This window comes from Populus euphratica, unplaced genomic scaffold, assembly GCF_000495115.2.
Source record: "Populus euphratica unplaced genomic scaffold, PopEup_1.0 scaffold16.1, whole genome shotgun sequence".
NCBI classification, from domain to species: Eukaryota; Viridiplantae; Streptophyta; class Magnoliopsida; order Malpighiales; family Salicaceae; genus Populus; species Populus euphratica.
In genome coordinates this window covers 42,646-58,034 of record NW_011499882.1, presented here as the reverse complement: position 1 = coordinate 58,034, position 15,389 = coordinate 42,646, and the positions used below count along the sequence as shown (strand labels likewise).

At 30.8% G+C, this 15,389-nt stretch overlaps 4 protein-coding genes across 4 annotated transcripts in view; 1 reads left to right on the top strand and 3 right to left on the bottom strand.

The window, feature by feature from the left end:
- The first annotated feature begins 2,925 nt into the window (after positions 1–2,925).
- Positions 2,926–4,941, top strand: LOC105129512 (patatin-like protein 7). Its single transcript, XM_011031606.1, has 3 exons — positions 2,926–3,928; positions 4,026–4,088; positions 4,231–4,941. The coding sequence occupies exons 1-3, from the start codon at positions 2,981–2,983 to the stop codon at positions 4,534–4,536; spliced, it is 1,317 nt and encodes a 438-aa protein (XP_011029908.1). The 5' UTR covers positions 2,926–2,980; the 3' UTR covers positions 4,537–4,941.
- Positions 4,942–6,679: 1,738 nt separating this feature from the next.
- On the bottom strand, positions 6,680–10,140 carry LOC105129513 (glycine cleavage system H protein 2, mitochondrial-like). The gene is made up of 3 exons (XM_011031607.1): positions 9,925–10,140; positions 7,620–7,879; positions 6,680–7,135 (listed from the first exon to the last, which is right to left on the bottom strand). The coding sequence occupies exons 1-3, from the start codon at positions 10,001–10,003 to the stop codon at positions 7,007–7,009; spliced, it is 468 nt and encodes a 155-aa protein (XP_011029909.1). The 5' UTR covers positions 10,004–10,140; the 3' UTR covers positions 6,680–7,006.
- A 4,377-nt stretch (positions 10,141–14,517) lies between these two features.
- LOC105129515 (pentatricopeptide repeat-containing protein At2g35130-like) overlaps positions 14,518–15,389 on the bottom strand; it is a 23,097-nt gene continuing 22,225 nt past the window's right edge. Inside the window, exon 2 of the mRNA XM_011031608.1 lies at positions 14,518–15,176. Coding sequence (XP_011029910.1) covers positions 14,582–15,142 — 561 coding nt within the window. The 5' untranslated portion in view covers positions 15,143–15,176 and the 3' untranslated portion in view covers positions 14,518–14,581. The remainder of the gene's footprint in view (positions 15,177–15,389) is intronic.
- LOC105129697 (pentatricopeptide repeat-containing protein At2g35130-like) overlaps positions 15,144–15,389 on the bottom strand; it is a 3,962-nt gene continuing 3,716 nt past the window's right edge. Inside the window, exon 6 of the mRNA XM_011031883.1 lies at positions 15,144–15,165. Coding sequence (XP_011030185.1) covers positions 15,144–15,165 — 22 coding nt within the window. The remainder of the gene's footprint in view (positions 15,166–15,389) is intronic.

Below are 15,389 nucleotides of genomic sequence, written 5' to 3'. Positions count from 1 at the left end.
GCGCGTAAGCTGGCCCGGACACCCCACGTAAATCAAAAAAAAAAAAAAGTTACCGAGTACATTTAAATTAATATTTTTTAATTAAAATAATATTATTTTATTTTTTATAAAAATTAAAAATTAAATCATAATATTAATTTGATTGAGTTCGTTAATAAACAACCTAGTTTGAATCGAGTTGTAAGCTCTAAAACTGTATTTAACGACAAAGCTTTTATTACTACGTGTTTGGTATGAAAAATTCATACATCAATTTCATTTTGTTATTTTTTTTTTTTTCATTTTCAAGGAAGAGCATAAAGAAAATGAATAAAGCATGTTTCATTATTTATGGGTAACAGTTATGGCTGCTAGGTGTCAGCGCTTGCTGCATCCCTCCTTTTAATCATGGCATACATTTTCTAAAATACCATGAAATTAAAATAATTTTATGGTCAAACCCTAAAAAAAAATTGATTGTGCTCAATGGGCATTGATTATGATTTTTTTATTTATTTAATTATGGGAATAGAAGGTGTTCATTGACCATTTTTTTCACCAATAATTATATCCAAATTTCCTAAACAATGAAAGATAAATAATCTTATATATATAGGAGCAATAAAGTTTTATTTCATTTCCGTATATGTTATTTACATCTTAGTAATAAATTAAAAAGTTTTAAATCGATATTAAGTTAGAACATGTATTTTTTTATAAAAATTTAAAATAATTAAAATTTTATTTATTTATCTAAACCTATAAAAATATGATTTTTAAGAAATTGAGTTTCCTCAAAAAAAATTTTATGATTTTTAAGAAATTGAGTTTCCTCAATTTTTTTTAAAAAAACTGAGTTTTATAATTAATGAAAAGAATTCACTTAATTAAAAATTTGAGTTTACTCACATTATAGTAAAAAAAATTAATTTTTGTATATATAAAAAAAAATATTACTTTAATATATTAATGTCAGCTTCGTGATATTCCTAATTGAATTTGACAACTCCATTAATTCCTAAGTTTTAAATGTTAAACAAAAGATGAAATGGAGCGTGGGCGGGAGGAGTTTTAACTTTCAAGTAATGGTGGCAATCAATGATAATATTTCTTTCCGTTTTTTTCCCCTAATAACCGACTTGTTGCCTTGTAATCTTTATAGTTAAGAAACTATATCAACCTGGTGATTTCACTCATAGCCTAATTTAAGCTAAATCTCAAAATTAATAAAGGAAGGTAACTCGGTTATAAACTCGAGTTAATCCATAATAAAACTTTATTGATTTTTTTAAAACATAAAAATAATTTTGTTTTAATTTTATTTTAAAAATTTAAATTAATTTAAGTTATGTTTGAAATTGTAATGTAAGGTGTTTTTTAAAATATTTTTTACTTTAAAATATATTGGAATAATAATTTTATTATTTTAACATCAACATATCAAAAATAATTTAATTAAAAACACTTAAAAAAATTTAATTTAAAACTTTTAAAAAATAAAAAAATTTAAAATCTATGGTCCAATACCTCAAATTAACTTTTCCAACTCATTACAAACAAGAGCCTTACTCCATGTCATCTTCCTTAAGTTTTAAATGGTTAGCAAAAGAAGAAATGAGGTGTGGGCGGGAGGAGTTTTAAAGTAATGGCAGTAATCATTGATATATATATATATTTCTTTAATTGCCATTTGCTTTTTAATTTCTCTTGACGGATAAGCATACGACATAAAGAATTGAAGACTCCTTTAAGTGTCCCTTCTTTAACCCAAACACAAGAAATATACTTTTTTGAGTCCAATAGAATCAAAATCAAAGATTTATGCCTTCTCTCGTGGCGGGCTGAGAGATTGAAACTAGAAAGCGGAAAATCGGATGGTGATGTTCTTCCAATTCAAGAACAAATCATCTCAAGAAGCATGAGATTGGAGAATTTCGCTTTGAAAACCAAGTACAAATGCTTGTTTGTTTTCTTGATTATTTTTCTTCTTTTTTTTCCTGTTTTGTCTTGCCATCCAATTAAAGTAAAATTCGTAAGAGATAGAAAAGTTTATCTGTTTATAATACTAAAGTAGAAGAAATTATAATTAAGATTAATTAAATTATTTTTTGGCAAATATTATGTTGTTTTAGAAAATATTATTGGTTGTCGTATTTTAAGAAAGTTTATGATTTCTTAAAACACTCAAATCGGCAAAACAACGAATCATGAACTAGTTTAACAGAATAATAATAGAATTAAAAAAATAATTAAGGGTGTTGATCCAATAATTAAGGAAATGCCCTCCTTTCTTAACCATCAAGGCTCAAATCTCTTATATTAGATTTTGCCAAAAAGTTAATTCTCCCGAATTCCCAATTTTGACATAGGCATCTTCCCTTTTACAAGGCTAAATGAAAGTTTGTTTTTGCATTGTAATTTATTTTTCATCTAAATAAATATTAAATAAATATTTTTAGATAGTTTTGAATATTTTTAATTTACAAATACAATAAAATAAAATAAATTTTAAAAAAAATATAATTTTAATACATTTTAATTTATTTTTAAATATACTACATCATAATATCAAACACACCATAAATTAAATACCATTATACAAAAAATAATATAACAATATCTTTAATTGTAAACCCAAAAAAGATATTAAGAGTTGAAGCATCGAGTGTCTAATGTCACGAATTGCTTTCATCTTCATAAAGTTATATGATAGATTATGGATAAAAATTAAAGGAAAATTCTATTAATTCACAAAAAAAAAAACTATCTCTATCAATAGTTTAAATTGACCATCTCCTGACAAACTACACTTAAATAAGCATCCTTCTTTAGTCTCTCGCTACTATTATTTATTTAGGCACACAAAAAGAATTCACATTGTTTTTTCTTTTTCTTTTTTATTTTCGGTTCCCTTCTCCTCATTTTTTTTAATCACTCCACGCACAGTGTTTCAACAATCAAAGCTCAAAACCTGCAAAAGATCATCCACAAGTGCAATCCAATGGCAGCAGTACTCGCATCCACCACGCCTGATGACTCTTCCTTTGATGTAGACAAGCTCACTTATGAAATCTTTTCAATCCTAGAAAACAAGTTTCTCTTTGGTGGATATGATGATCCTAAGCTCTCCAAGAACACTCACCAAGTCCCAATTCAAGAACAACTTAAGCCCACCAAACAGTTCAATGGTGGTAAGGTCAGGATCCTCTCCATTGATGGAGGAGGTGCCACTAATGGAATTCTTGCTGCTAAGTCCTTGACATACCTTGAGTCTTGCCTTCGTCGAAAGTCAGGCAATCCTAATGCCTCTGTTTCTGATTACTTTGACGTTGTTGCCGGCTCTGGTTCTGGTGGTGTTTTGGCTGCCTTACTCTTCACTCGTGGCAAAAATGGACGCCCTATGTTTACGGCCGAAGAAGCTTTGAATTTTCTTGTCAAGATTAATGAGAAGATGAACAGATCACAAGGGGTTTTCGGCAAATTGTTTGGGTCTGCGAAAGCAGAGAAAGTTTTCACAAAAACTTTCGGAGAACTAACTTTGAAGGATACAATCAAATCTGCTCTGATACCATGTTACGATCTTTCAACACACGCACCATTCTTATTTTCTCGTGCTGATGCATTAGAAATGGATGGTTATGACTTTAAAATGAGTGATGTCTGCCTTGCAACTTCAGCCGATCCAACAATGGTTGGGGCCGTGGACATGCGGTCCGTCGACAAGAGGACTAAAATTGTGGCTATTGATGGTGGGATTGCCATGAACAATCCAACAGCTGCAGCAATCACTCATGTCCTGAACAATAAGCAGGAGTTTCCACTCTGTAATGGGGTGGAGGATCTTTTGGTGGTGTCACTTGGAAATGGAGAGTCAGATTTCGGTTATCAGAATCAGAATTCAACACCTGCAAGATTTGTCAGGATAGCTGGAGAAGGAGCATCTGACATGGTAACCACATTATTATTTTACTAAGTTTTTGTCCCTTTTCCGTGTTTGTTTCTCTGTTTTGTGGTAGGTAAGCTAATTGAATTTGTCCCTTTATCAGGTTGATCAAGCTGTTTCAATGGCGTTTGGTAACTGTCGGACCAGAAATTATGTTCGAATTCAGGTACTAGTTTCTGTCTAATTACTGAAAGTAAAATAACACCAAATCTCTAACAGCTTCGCCGAAAAATGTAACTATCAAACTGGGATGGAAATTTAATTTTGCTTGCATTATTGGGCTAATTTGATTATGAATTTTTTTTCAGGCAAATGGGATTATTGCTAAAAAGCATGGAATTGCGGATAAATCAATGAAATCCAACAAGAAGGCAGATTTATTGGCAATGACAGAGGAGATGCTGGCACAGAAAAATGTGGAGTCGGTGTTATTTGAAGGGAAGAAGATAGTTGAGAGCACAAACTTCCACAAATTGGAGACATTTACTGGAGAGCTAATCAAGGAGCAAGAGAGGAGAAAAACAAGCATTTTACCAACAGTGGTGTTGAAGCAGAACTCACCCTCACCAAGAACATCATCTGCCACAACTCTTTCAACGTTATCTTCATATTGATCAGTTGGTCCATTAGATTTGTTAAATTAATATCTTAATTTGAGAGAAAAACAAAATTAAATGCTTTTGCTGCCGCTCGTGATGATTGAAGACATCCGAGATTGAGCTGAGCTAAGCTTCTGAGTGCAATTGCAAATTCTTTCGGTTTAATATGTATAGATTTATACTATAATTTAGAGGTGTTTGTGTATAGTATGGAATTGTGAGATTACTTGTTGCAAACTTAGAGGGATTAATGCAATTTAGAGTTGCTAGCTTGCCGATGTTATGTAATTTTTGATGGATTGAGTCACTTTGCGTATTTCGTTGTTAGTCTTATTGTGATTTGATTTTTGATTAGATTGAAAATTTGCTAATTAGCAAGGTGAGTTCTATCAATACTGATTGCTTTCTTGTCGAGGTTCACATTTGTTCTTCTTTTATGCTGCTGATTTCTTCATCTTGTTAATCAAATAGTGATTTATGATCAATAAGTTCCATCACACTTGCAATTTACCAAGATCCCAAAAAAGGTTTTATGTGGCTTGATGATGTAAGGTGTGAAATGGGATTTGAGGAGCTTTGTGGTTCAGAAAAAGCTGGGTGCACTAGAGAGAATGGAAAGCAAGATTGTTCAAATTAAAGTGTCAAATGGCTTTGTTTGATTTCCCCACATCATAATTAGCTGCCTCCAGTTTGCTTTCCTATGTGGTCCATAAGATCGTTAGACTCCATCAATGAAGAAATCCATCGTTAGACAGGATGATTCTATCAGATCATTTCCTATGGTGTTCTCGGATGCAAGGACGACAATGGGCAATGGGTATCCACATATCGGATTTTGATACTATTCATTTTCATATCTGAATTCAAAACTGCTGCCTATACCCGACTGGCATGGAATTCGGATACCCAAACTTGAACTAATCAGGTATACATTGCTTGAGCATTTTCGATCCATTTCCTGTTTTTGACATTTGGGATCCATTCGAAGACTTCCCTCGCTTCCTCAATTCCCTCATTGAAAACTTCACTCTCGCTTCCTCAATTCCCTCAATGAAAACTCAACCTCTGTTAACACCCGCTTTGATTGGAATGAGACACTAGAAGCTCTTCAAGGCAGATCTTACACGACTTGAAGAGGAGGAAGGGAAGGTCGAACTTGAAGATGACAGGTTGCTTCAGGTTAGCGAAGAGAAAGGAATGTAGAGAAGGAAGACAAGAACGATACATGGCATAGGGAAGAGTGCAGTAGAGGCAAGTTATCGCGGAGGATTAGGCTGCCTGAGAAAGCGGAAATATATCATGTCAGGGCTTCTATAGAGAATTGAGTTTTTATTGTGGCAGTGCCTAAAAGAAAATCAAGAACAATAACTATTCATTAAATATCCAATTCATTCAGGATTTTGAGTCTGGTATAACAATATCCATTACCCCAACTTTTTTTTCCTTTGTGTTACTTGAACTCAAGTCAAACAGTAACTACTCAGATCGGGGATAAACTACCATCCCTGCTCGGATCCCATGGACATTCTCATAACTCTGTAACCACTGGTATTTTCTTTCGTTTTGCAGCTGTTTCTATTCGAGTTTGTGTAATTTTTTCAAAAACCTCTTACTTCAGTAAAATTCTAATCATCTCCCAATCCTAAGAACGTCTATCTTTGATATGTACAAACAAGTGCCTAACGTGCAGATAACTAGGTTATGAAAGTTTGTGCACTGTTAGGAACAAGAAAATGAGTACCCCATTTTACAGTCCAATGCTCTATAAACCTCCAAAGCAAACATAATATTTTAAGCATGTACAGATACGTGTTCTTAAAACTCTTAGCATAAAGAATCTTGCGAAGAAATCCACCACCTCGGGCATACTGAGAATCAGTTTAAAGAAAGAAACCGCGTTTGTGACAGAGACAACTTACCTACCAACCTCTGATTTCAGCAATAAGCAGATCTAATTCACTGTCCGTATCCATCACGCAGTCCATTTCAACACAAGAAAACCATTACAGAACAGGTGCTGCACGTTTATCAACAGCGAAGGAAAATCCATCAGGATGCATATTTTCTCCCTCACTAAATAAAAAACATGAACTTCCTCATTTCCTTTTTCATGGAATATCACGGGTGAATAATTTAATCTGATCCACCAAAATCTTATGAAGATTCTAGCTGCAAACCTTTCAAGTAAAGCAGGATTTATCAAAAAGTTCAAAAGTTAATCACCAAAGGTTGCAGCTACCTAAAAGACCACATCATTTCATTGGATGAAAACCTGGAGAGATTATTTCTTCTATTGAATGATTGTTTCTACCAAATTTGTCACACAGGAAAAGGGAAATCAGAAAACACTTTGTTGGAAAAAAAATATCTCAAGATAGAAACTTGCAACTTTCAGCGTCCTTCATAAGGCATCATCTGTTAAGCGATTAGTGGAAATATGCCCTTTGCAAGAACTGCCTCCAGCTGTACTTTACCAACAGTCCAATTAATGCTTTGCATCTTCTTCTTCACAGAACTTAGCATAGTCATCTGAGTTCTTCAAGGTCTCTAGTTCACTGGCATCTTTAATTTCAACCTTCATAATCCATCCCTTCTCATAGGGGCTTGAATTGACCTGCAAAATAGTAGAAGAAAATCCTTACAGAGAATATCAAAGCACTACCTTAATTCTGGAGTTATGACATGCTGAATTTAAAGGACAAGTTAAGCAGCCAGTACTATCAAACTAACTCTGATTGGCAATAGATATAAATACAGCAGCCACATTACATGGTATTTCAGGGAGGAGTAAAGAAAGGAAAGTGAAATTCACTTGTTAAGGAAGATTTGGTCGTTAAAATTCAGTTTTAAGGAGTTCAGAAAACTAATAAATGGCTTGAGAGAGCTGTTTATTTAGCAAGTCCGTTTCTATTCCTCAATTAAGAGACCTCAAGCTATACAATCCATGATTTGTCATATAAGTTGAAATGAATTAAAGAGGTCTGAAGTTTCAGTGAAGGAGAGGAAAAAAACTATATATATAAAAAATCCAATCTGAAATTTTTTATTTATAAAGCAATCTCAAGAAAAAGAATATGGCACCATGTAAGTAGACTAACCAAACCAGGAGAGCTGTTCAGTTCTTCATTAACTTCAACCACATCTCCTGAAACAGGAGAATAGACATCACTGGTAGCCTTGACACTTTCAACTGCGCCAAATCCAGAACCCTGATTCACAGAAGCACCTACTTCCGGTAATTCAACATACACAACATCACCTAAATGGTCTTGAGCATGATCGGTTATACCAACAGTAGCAGTTTTACCATCAACCTTTACCCATTCATGACTGTCAGCATACTTCAAGTCCTTTACAACTGCAAGGGAATTGAGAAAATGCATATGTCAGGAAGCTTAAGGTGTAGGAGATAAAAATGAACCTCCAAAACCCTAGGAAGAGAAAAAAACATGTGAAAAAATAGCATAATATATCTACACAAACAAATCTGAATAGAGGCATCAATTTGAAAGAACATTCTGAGTAGAAAAAAAATATTGAGGACCATTTTGTGATACAATTATGAAAGTTCTAGGACTGCAATCAGAGTTTTCCCATTAAAGGAGCACATTCACACAGAAAGCACAGACACATGCTAGCTTGTGCTTGCTATCTGCATGCACAAACACAGGCAGTGGTAATGCCTATTAGAAGATCTTTACAACCTTTCTCAATATCAATTTTTTCCTCTTTTTTTTATTTTTTATTTATTTTGATGATGATGTAAACAACTTTGAAGATTATGACACAAAACACATGGAATAATAACCACAGGGCCCTTCAGCAAGTTCAATCAAATGCATCAAAAATGGACTGATAATTTTTCTGCAGATTATAATTATCCTATCAGTTAAGGAGTTAGCTTGAGAAATGCACATCATTGGACATCAAATAAACGATGGAAAGGACACTAAGCTGCAAAGGGATCCTTGGTTTCAAGAGGAACAATGACTATTGCTCAAGCAAGCTTTGTCTCCAATGATCTTTTGATCATACAAGCATGAAGATTCAAAGTAAGGCTTATACAAGTTTAAAAAATTTAAACAATATCATAGAAACCCATACAACATAAGAACTTGACTTTTAATATAATTAAAGAACAATATTTTCCCTCCAAATTTCATCATATGATTTTAAGATAGATATATGCCATGGAGGAACCAAAGATAGTCAGCAGAAAACCACAGGTCTTATGAGTCCTCTCCAAACTCAAAATGAATGGTTCCAGAATAGAAGCAGCGCCTAGTTCAGGGTATTTCAGTAAACTATTTGGGTAATAATTTCCAAAATTTCTTGTCTTCCCTTTATCCATGTCATAAATGAAGCCAATTATCAATATTCATATATAATCAGGAGGCTCTTACTCAAGGAGACAGATTATAAAGAAACCAAATAGCTGACTTTGAAGTTGAACAACTGAATGATATAGCCGTTTCCAGTTAATTTGTTTTTTATTTTAACAAAATTTAAAATCAGTAGAAATTAGCAATACCTATTTCATAAATCTTGCTCGTGTGCACAAGAACCTACATTAAATTTGCAGAATACTGCCTTTTCAACATTCCTGAATTCTAATCTACAACTCAAATTCAAAAAGAAATCTTTGCTTCAGAAAAAAAAATGAAAGTAAAGAGTGCTGCTACCAACAGAGAGTTGACGACAAGAATTGCCATCACGACTGCATTAGAACACCACACCCAAACTGTGTAACAATTTTATTTAAAAAAACCTCCATGCCATCACCATCCTCACCGCCACCATCATAACTTACAAGCTTCAAAAGAAAACAGATTGTTTTCACTTTTCAGAATTCCAAAAACAAAAAAGCACCATGCTCTTTTCTTTTTTTTGATTAACTTGGGTGTCCAGCCAGCTTGCACGCATAATTCCAAAAACAGAAAAACAAAAAAGCCCCATGCTCATTTTTTAATATATAAAGAACTGTCATCAATATCAGACAACAACTTAGTTATCATGTCTGTTTAACACAAGAAACTAAATCAATGAACACAAATAGCAATCACGCTTATGCAACAAACTCATCAATATAATTTTAACGAAAAGATCGGAATCAATGTCTCTATTCCTTCACTGACTAGCCAATTTACTCCATTCAATATATATATATATATATATATATTCAAATCAACACCAAAAACAAGACACCCCGGGTGCCAAAATCGAAACTTTAACCAAAAAATAATCGAAGATCAAGAATTTCATTAAAGCACATACATAAGATCCATATCTACATCAACAACCATTATTATCAAATGCAGAAAAAGACACAAGACACCATTAAAAAAAAAATTAACAACAGATCAAGAAACCAAGAAAAGAATATGGTTGAACCATGAAATTTACCAGAAGCAAACCCTCTATGAGAAACAGAGATCCTAAGGTAAGAAGCAGCCCTTGAAGCCCACAACAATCTTGACGCCATAATAAGAGAAAGTGATGAATCTCAAACAAGCTCTGCTTCTCTTACAGAACACAGTACACTGACTTCAACTTCCCTTTTCTCGTACTACTGCCACTTGAGTTTTGATGTCTTGGAGGGTTGGTGGGAGTTTTATTTTTGTATATTAATTGTTGGTAAAATAAATAAATAAATAATTGGACTGTGTATATATTTATATAAAAAAGTCCAAAACGATTTACCCATTTTCAGTTAGGTCCTAAACACTGAAAATCCCAATGCTTCTGCCATCTATTATGACATTATCCAATTAATCCTCTCCTTGATTTTTTTTCCCTTTATATCATAAAAAAAACCCTATTCATGTTAAAACAAACTATTTTATTTTAATTTTTAAGAATACAATATTTGACAAGAAAGATTATTAAATAATCATACAAAATTATAAATATTATCATTGTAACTTACCTTGTATGAGAAAGTATTGCATTAAAACTATCTAATAAAAATAAAAGTCTCTTATTATACAAAGTGATTGAAGTTTTTCCAACTCAATAAATGGCCAATACATAGATGTAACTATACTGTCATATGTGAATATCATTAAATAATTAGTGAAAACAATTAGATTTTTATGATTAAAAAAATAAGGAAACTTTGAAAAAAAAGAGAAACAAAAAGAGACATAATATTTAATGTCTTTGATTATTATTTAAAAAATGATATTTATTAAAATTCTGATACTAGATAAGAGGAACTACTTTTTTCCTGAGAAGCCTAAATTTTTTGGTCATCTAATGATTGTTTATTTGAAAAATGGGGGATCTAATTGGAAATGTATTTTGTTTATAACCCAAATGAAAATAACATGGTAATTAGAGGAAAAACAAGATGTCAATTTCCCAAAATAAAAATAAAAGGGAGGATATGGTGGTGGGTCAATGTGTCAACAAACCCATTAGGCAGAGAGTTGGTGAGTGCTGACTATTCCTGCTGTCGCCATTTGCTAGTGACCGGTGCTCAGTGAGGGCCCTCGGATGGGGCTGGTGGGCTGCCGGTGGGAGATGTTTTCCTTTGAGGGTAAATTATGGTAGAGTTTCCTTGCAACTCTTGGAAATGAAATTCTCAATTTTTTGAGATTTCCATGCAATTCTTGGAAAACATTCGTCCAGATATGATGCATCCTTGATGAAGATATAGCAGTTTAGAATTGTGTTCCAAGCATTTCATAAGGTTTTGAATTTTTTTTCTTATATAATTTTTTTTATATATTTCTAAATAATTTTAACATTAATATAAAAAATAATTTAAAAAATATTATTAATACATTTTCAAAATAAAAATAAAAATAATAATTACTATTACATTCTAAATAACCTCTCCACTCTACGACAGAAAATAAATCCAGTTTTTGATGATCATAGGTCCACGTTTAAAGCTCTAAACTCAAGAACTAGAAAGCTTATAGCCCGAGGTTAAACGCAAACAAACATGTTGATATCAAGGTTGGATTTTAAGTTAATTTTCTTAAGGATTTTTACTAAATTTTTTTGAATTCTCTGAAGTTTAAACCACCCGTCATCCCACTTTTATGGGAGTGCCCAAATTACATACTAAATCTTGATTGAGTCCTCAAAATACTATTTTTCTCAATTAAGTTTCTTTTCGGAAGATAATTATTAACTACACTAATATGTTTAAAATATTCACAAATATTTAATATAAAAATAAAATTTTTACAAAATGGTGTCATTTTCAGCACGTAATATATGCAATATAGTGGAATCAATTGATGCATATAAACGAAGGGACTCAATTAGAATTATTGAACCTTTGGGAACTTAATTGGAACATAATTCTTTAAAATCCCAATTGGGAAATGAATTAAAGTTTTGGAACTAATTTGAGATTTATTATAGTTTCTTTACAAAATAGTCTACCAATTATGAAGTGCAAAAACAATATTTTTATCAATGTTTCATGAGGTATCTTTTCTTGTTGAGTCAAGATCTTCCTTTTTTTTAATAACATGATAATAATAATAAAAAATAACTATTTTTTTTAATGAAATAAAATAATTTAAAAGTATATTTAATATTATTTTTATTAAATTTCATTTGATAGGTGAATTTTATAATTTATAGATATAGGATTTAACCTATAATTTTATATTAAATCAAGCAAGAAATAATTCAATCAGATTCAATTATAAGTTAATATTTAATTTAATATTTTTTTTAAAAAAATTAATATTATTTTATTTTATATTCACTCAAGTCAATCGAGCTAGTTTGTCTAACTACTCACCCAAATATTATATCAAATCATGATTGGATCAAATTTAATAACTTTATGTAAAAGTGGGTTTATTGGAGTGTAACTTGTAGTACTTAAAAAGAGCTTAAATATTTTTTTTTCTTATAAATAACCAAATATTCTTTTTTGTTTAAATGAAATAAAAAAAATTTAAAGATACACATAATATTATTGTTATTAAATCTGATTAGATAAGTCAATTCGGTATATCAACTCATACAAAGTTTTATATTAAATTAGATAAAAGATGATTCAATCAGATCCAATCTACTCGGATATAAATTAATATCTAATTTATTTAAAAAAAATAAAATAATATCATTTTGTATTAACTCAAGTCAATTAAGTTAGTTTATCCATATAATAACCTGAATTTATCCAAATAATAATAACATAAGAATTATATCAAATCATGATTGGATAAAGTTTAATAATTTTATGTAAAAGTGGATTTGCTGGAGTGTAACTTATGGTATTTAAAGGGCTTAAATATTTTTTTTTTTGTTTAGAATTGTGTTCCAAGCATTTCATAAAGTTTTGAATTTTTTTCTTATATAAATTTTTTATATATATATTTTTAAATAATTTTAATGTATTAATATAAAAAATAATTTAAAAAATATTATTAATATATTTTCAAACAAAAAAATAAAAATATAATTACTATTACATTCTAAATAACCTCTCCACTCTACGACAAAAAATAAATCCAGCTTTTGATGATCATAGGTTCACGTTTAAAGCTCTAAACTCAAGACTTATGGCCCAAGGTTAAACGCAAACAGGCACGTTCATATCAAGGTTGGATTTTAAGTTGATTTTTTTAAGGATTTTTTACTAAAATTTTCTGAGTTTTTTGAAGTTTGAACTACCCGTCATCCCACTTTTATGGGAGTGCCCAAATTACATACTAAATCTTGATTGAGTCCTCAAAATACTATTTTTCTCAATTAAGTTTCTTTTCGGAAGATAATTATTAACTACACTAATATGTTTAAAATATTCACAAATATTTAATATAAAAATAAAATTTTTACAAAATGGTGTCATTTTCAGCACGTAATATATGCAATATAGTGGAATCAATTGATGCATATAAACGAAGGGACTCAATTAGAATTATTGAACCTTTGGGAACTTAATTGGAACATAATTCTTTAAAATCCCAATTGGGAAATGAATTAAAGTTTTGGAACTAATTTGAGATTTATTATAGTTTCTTTACAAAATAGTCTACCAATTATGAATTGCAAATAACAATATTTTTATCAATGTTTCGTAGATATCTTTTCTTGTTGAGTTAAGATTTTTTTTTTATATAACATGATAATAATAAAAAAATAACTATATAATTTTATATTAAATAGGTAAGAGATAATTCAATTAGATTCAATTATAAGTCAATATTTAATTTAATATTTTTTTAAAAAAATAATAATATATTATTTTATATTCATTCAAGCTAGTATGTCTAACTACTCACCCAAATATTATATCAACTCATGATTGGATCATGTTTAATAACTTTACGTAAAAGTGGGTTTGTTGGAGTATAACTTGTGGTACTTAAAAAGAGCTTAAATATTTTTTTTATAAATAATTAAATATCCTTTTTTTTAATGAAATAAAATTTTTTTAAAGATATATTAAATCTGATTAGATAAGTCAACTCGGTATTTGTTGATATAGAAAATCACTCATATAAAATTTTATATTAAATTAGATAAAAGATGATTCAGATCCAATCTACTTGGATAGAAGTTAATATCTAGTTTATTTAAAAAAAATAAAATAATATCATTTTGTATTAACTCAATTCAATTAAGTTAATCTATTTATATAATAACCTGAATTTATCCAAATAATAACAACCTAAGAATTATATCAAATCATGATTGGATAAAGTTTAATAACTTTATGTAAAAATGGATTTATTGGGGCTTAAATATTTTTTTCTTATAAATAACTGATCATTTTGGCACATGCATTCACTTCATTTGCATAATATATTATTTGGTAATAAAAAAAAAAGAGAACATAATGCAAATATTTCATAAAATTTGAAAAAAGAAATCATTAAAGTGAAACTATTTATTTTTTGAATACTCTTCTTATGTGTGGACATTGAGAAAACAATTATTTTCAATAACAACTTATTATAGTCAAATTCCATCCAAATATTTAACATGGAAAGGTGCTTTTTTATTTTTGTAAAAAAAATCATTTCCTATAATAGTATTCCATCCTTTTCTTTTGAGTTTTATGGACCTGATCAAGGAACATTAATCATGCAGGAAGAGCAGCCTCCATGCCCTTATGCATTGTTCTGATTACAGTGGTAACCTGTTCAATTTGATCTTCGCTTGAGCATGCTGATAGAAGTACTTTGGCAGTTCCTCCATCAGGGTGACATCCAGCATCAATCATTTCTTCAAAGATTTCCAAGCATCTTGCGTATAGTTTCTTTCTAGAGTAGGCTCCCAATCTTGAAGTCCAAGTCACAACATCAGGTTTCAGATTTTTGGTTGGAAGTGATTGGAAAATACCTTCCATTCTCTCGAAAAATCCTGCTCGTCCATATATGTTGATTAAGATGTTGTATGTACTGATATCAGCTCCATAAGGTCCCTTTTCCATTGCAGTCAGAACTTCCTCCATCTTTCCAAATTGGCCAAGCCGGCCATACAAGTGCATCATGCTGTTGAGGACAAACGTGTCTGGTTCAAGCCCAGATTCGCTCATCTGGTTAACAATTTCCTCGCATTTATCCACATTTCTTGCTCTTGAGTAGGCACAGAGAAGTAGCATGTGTGATTTCATTGTAGGGGTTATTCCTAGTCGCTTCATCTCATTGAATACCGCTTGAGCATCTAAAAAGCAAATAGGAGTAGCCAAATCATTAAGCCAAAATTACGAGGAGCATATACGAAAAACAAGAGGAACTTCTACCAAGTAGAAAAGGTGTTGCAAATCGATGAAATGCTGATAGCCTGATAATATCTCATACAACTTTATCTTGTTTCCTAGGAAATCTTAGAAAGATTATGGCAGATCTCCAGAATAGAATTGAACACTGTTCCAAAATATAATCCAA

What these genes read in the sequence shown, in the direction of transcription:
- LOC105129512 (XM_011031606.1), top strand. Translation starts at nt 2,981, where the DNA reads ATGGCAGCAGTACTCGCATCCACCACGCCTGATGACTCTTCCTTTGAT. An exon ending in GAGAAGGAGCATCTGACATG is followed by an intron (nt 3,929 to 4,025) that starts GTAACCACATTA and finishes TCCCTTTATCAG; the next exon opens with GTTGATCAAGCTGTTTCAAT. An exon ending in GAAATTATGTTCGAATTCAG is followed by an intron (nt 4,089 to 4,230) that starts GTACTAGTTTCT and finishes ATTTTTTTTCAG; the next exon opens with GCAAATGGGATTATTGCTAA.
- LOC105129513 (XM_011031607.1), bottom strand. Translation starts at nt 10,003, where the DNA reads ATGGCGTCAAGATTGTTGTGGGCTTCAAGGGCTGCTTCTTACCTTAGG. An exon ending in TCATAGAGGGTTTGCTTCTG is followed by an intron (nt 7,880 to 9,924) that starts GTAAATTTCATG and finishes ATTCCCTTGCAG; the next exon opens with TTGTAAAGGACTTGAAGTAT. An exon ending in TGAACAGCTCTCCTGGTTTG is followed by an intron (nt 7,136 to 7,619) that starts GTTAGTCTACTT and finishes ACTATTTTGCAG; the next exon opens with GTCAATTCAAGCCCCTATGA.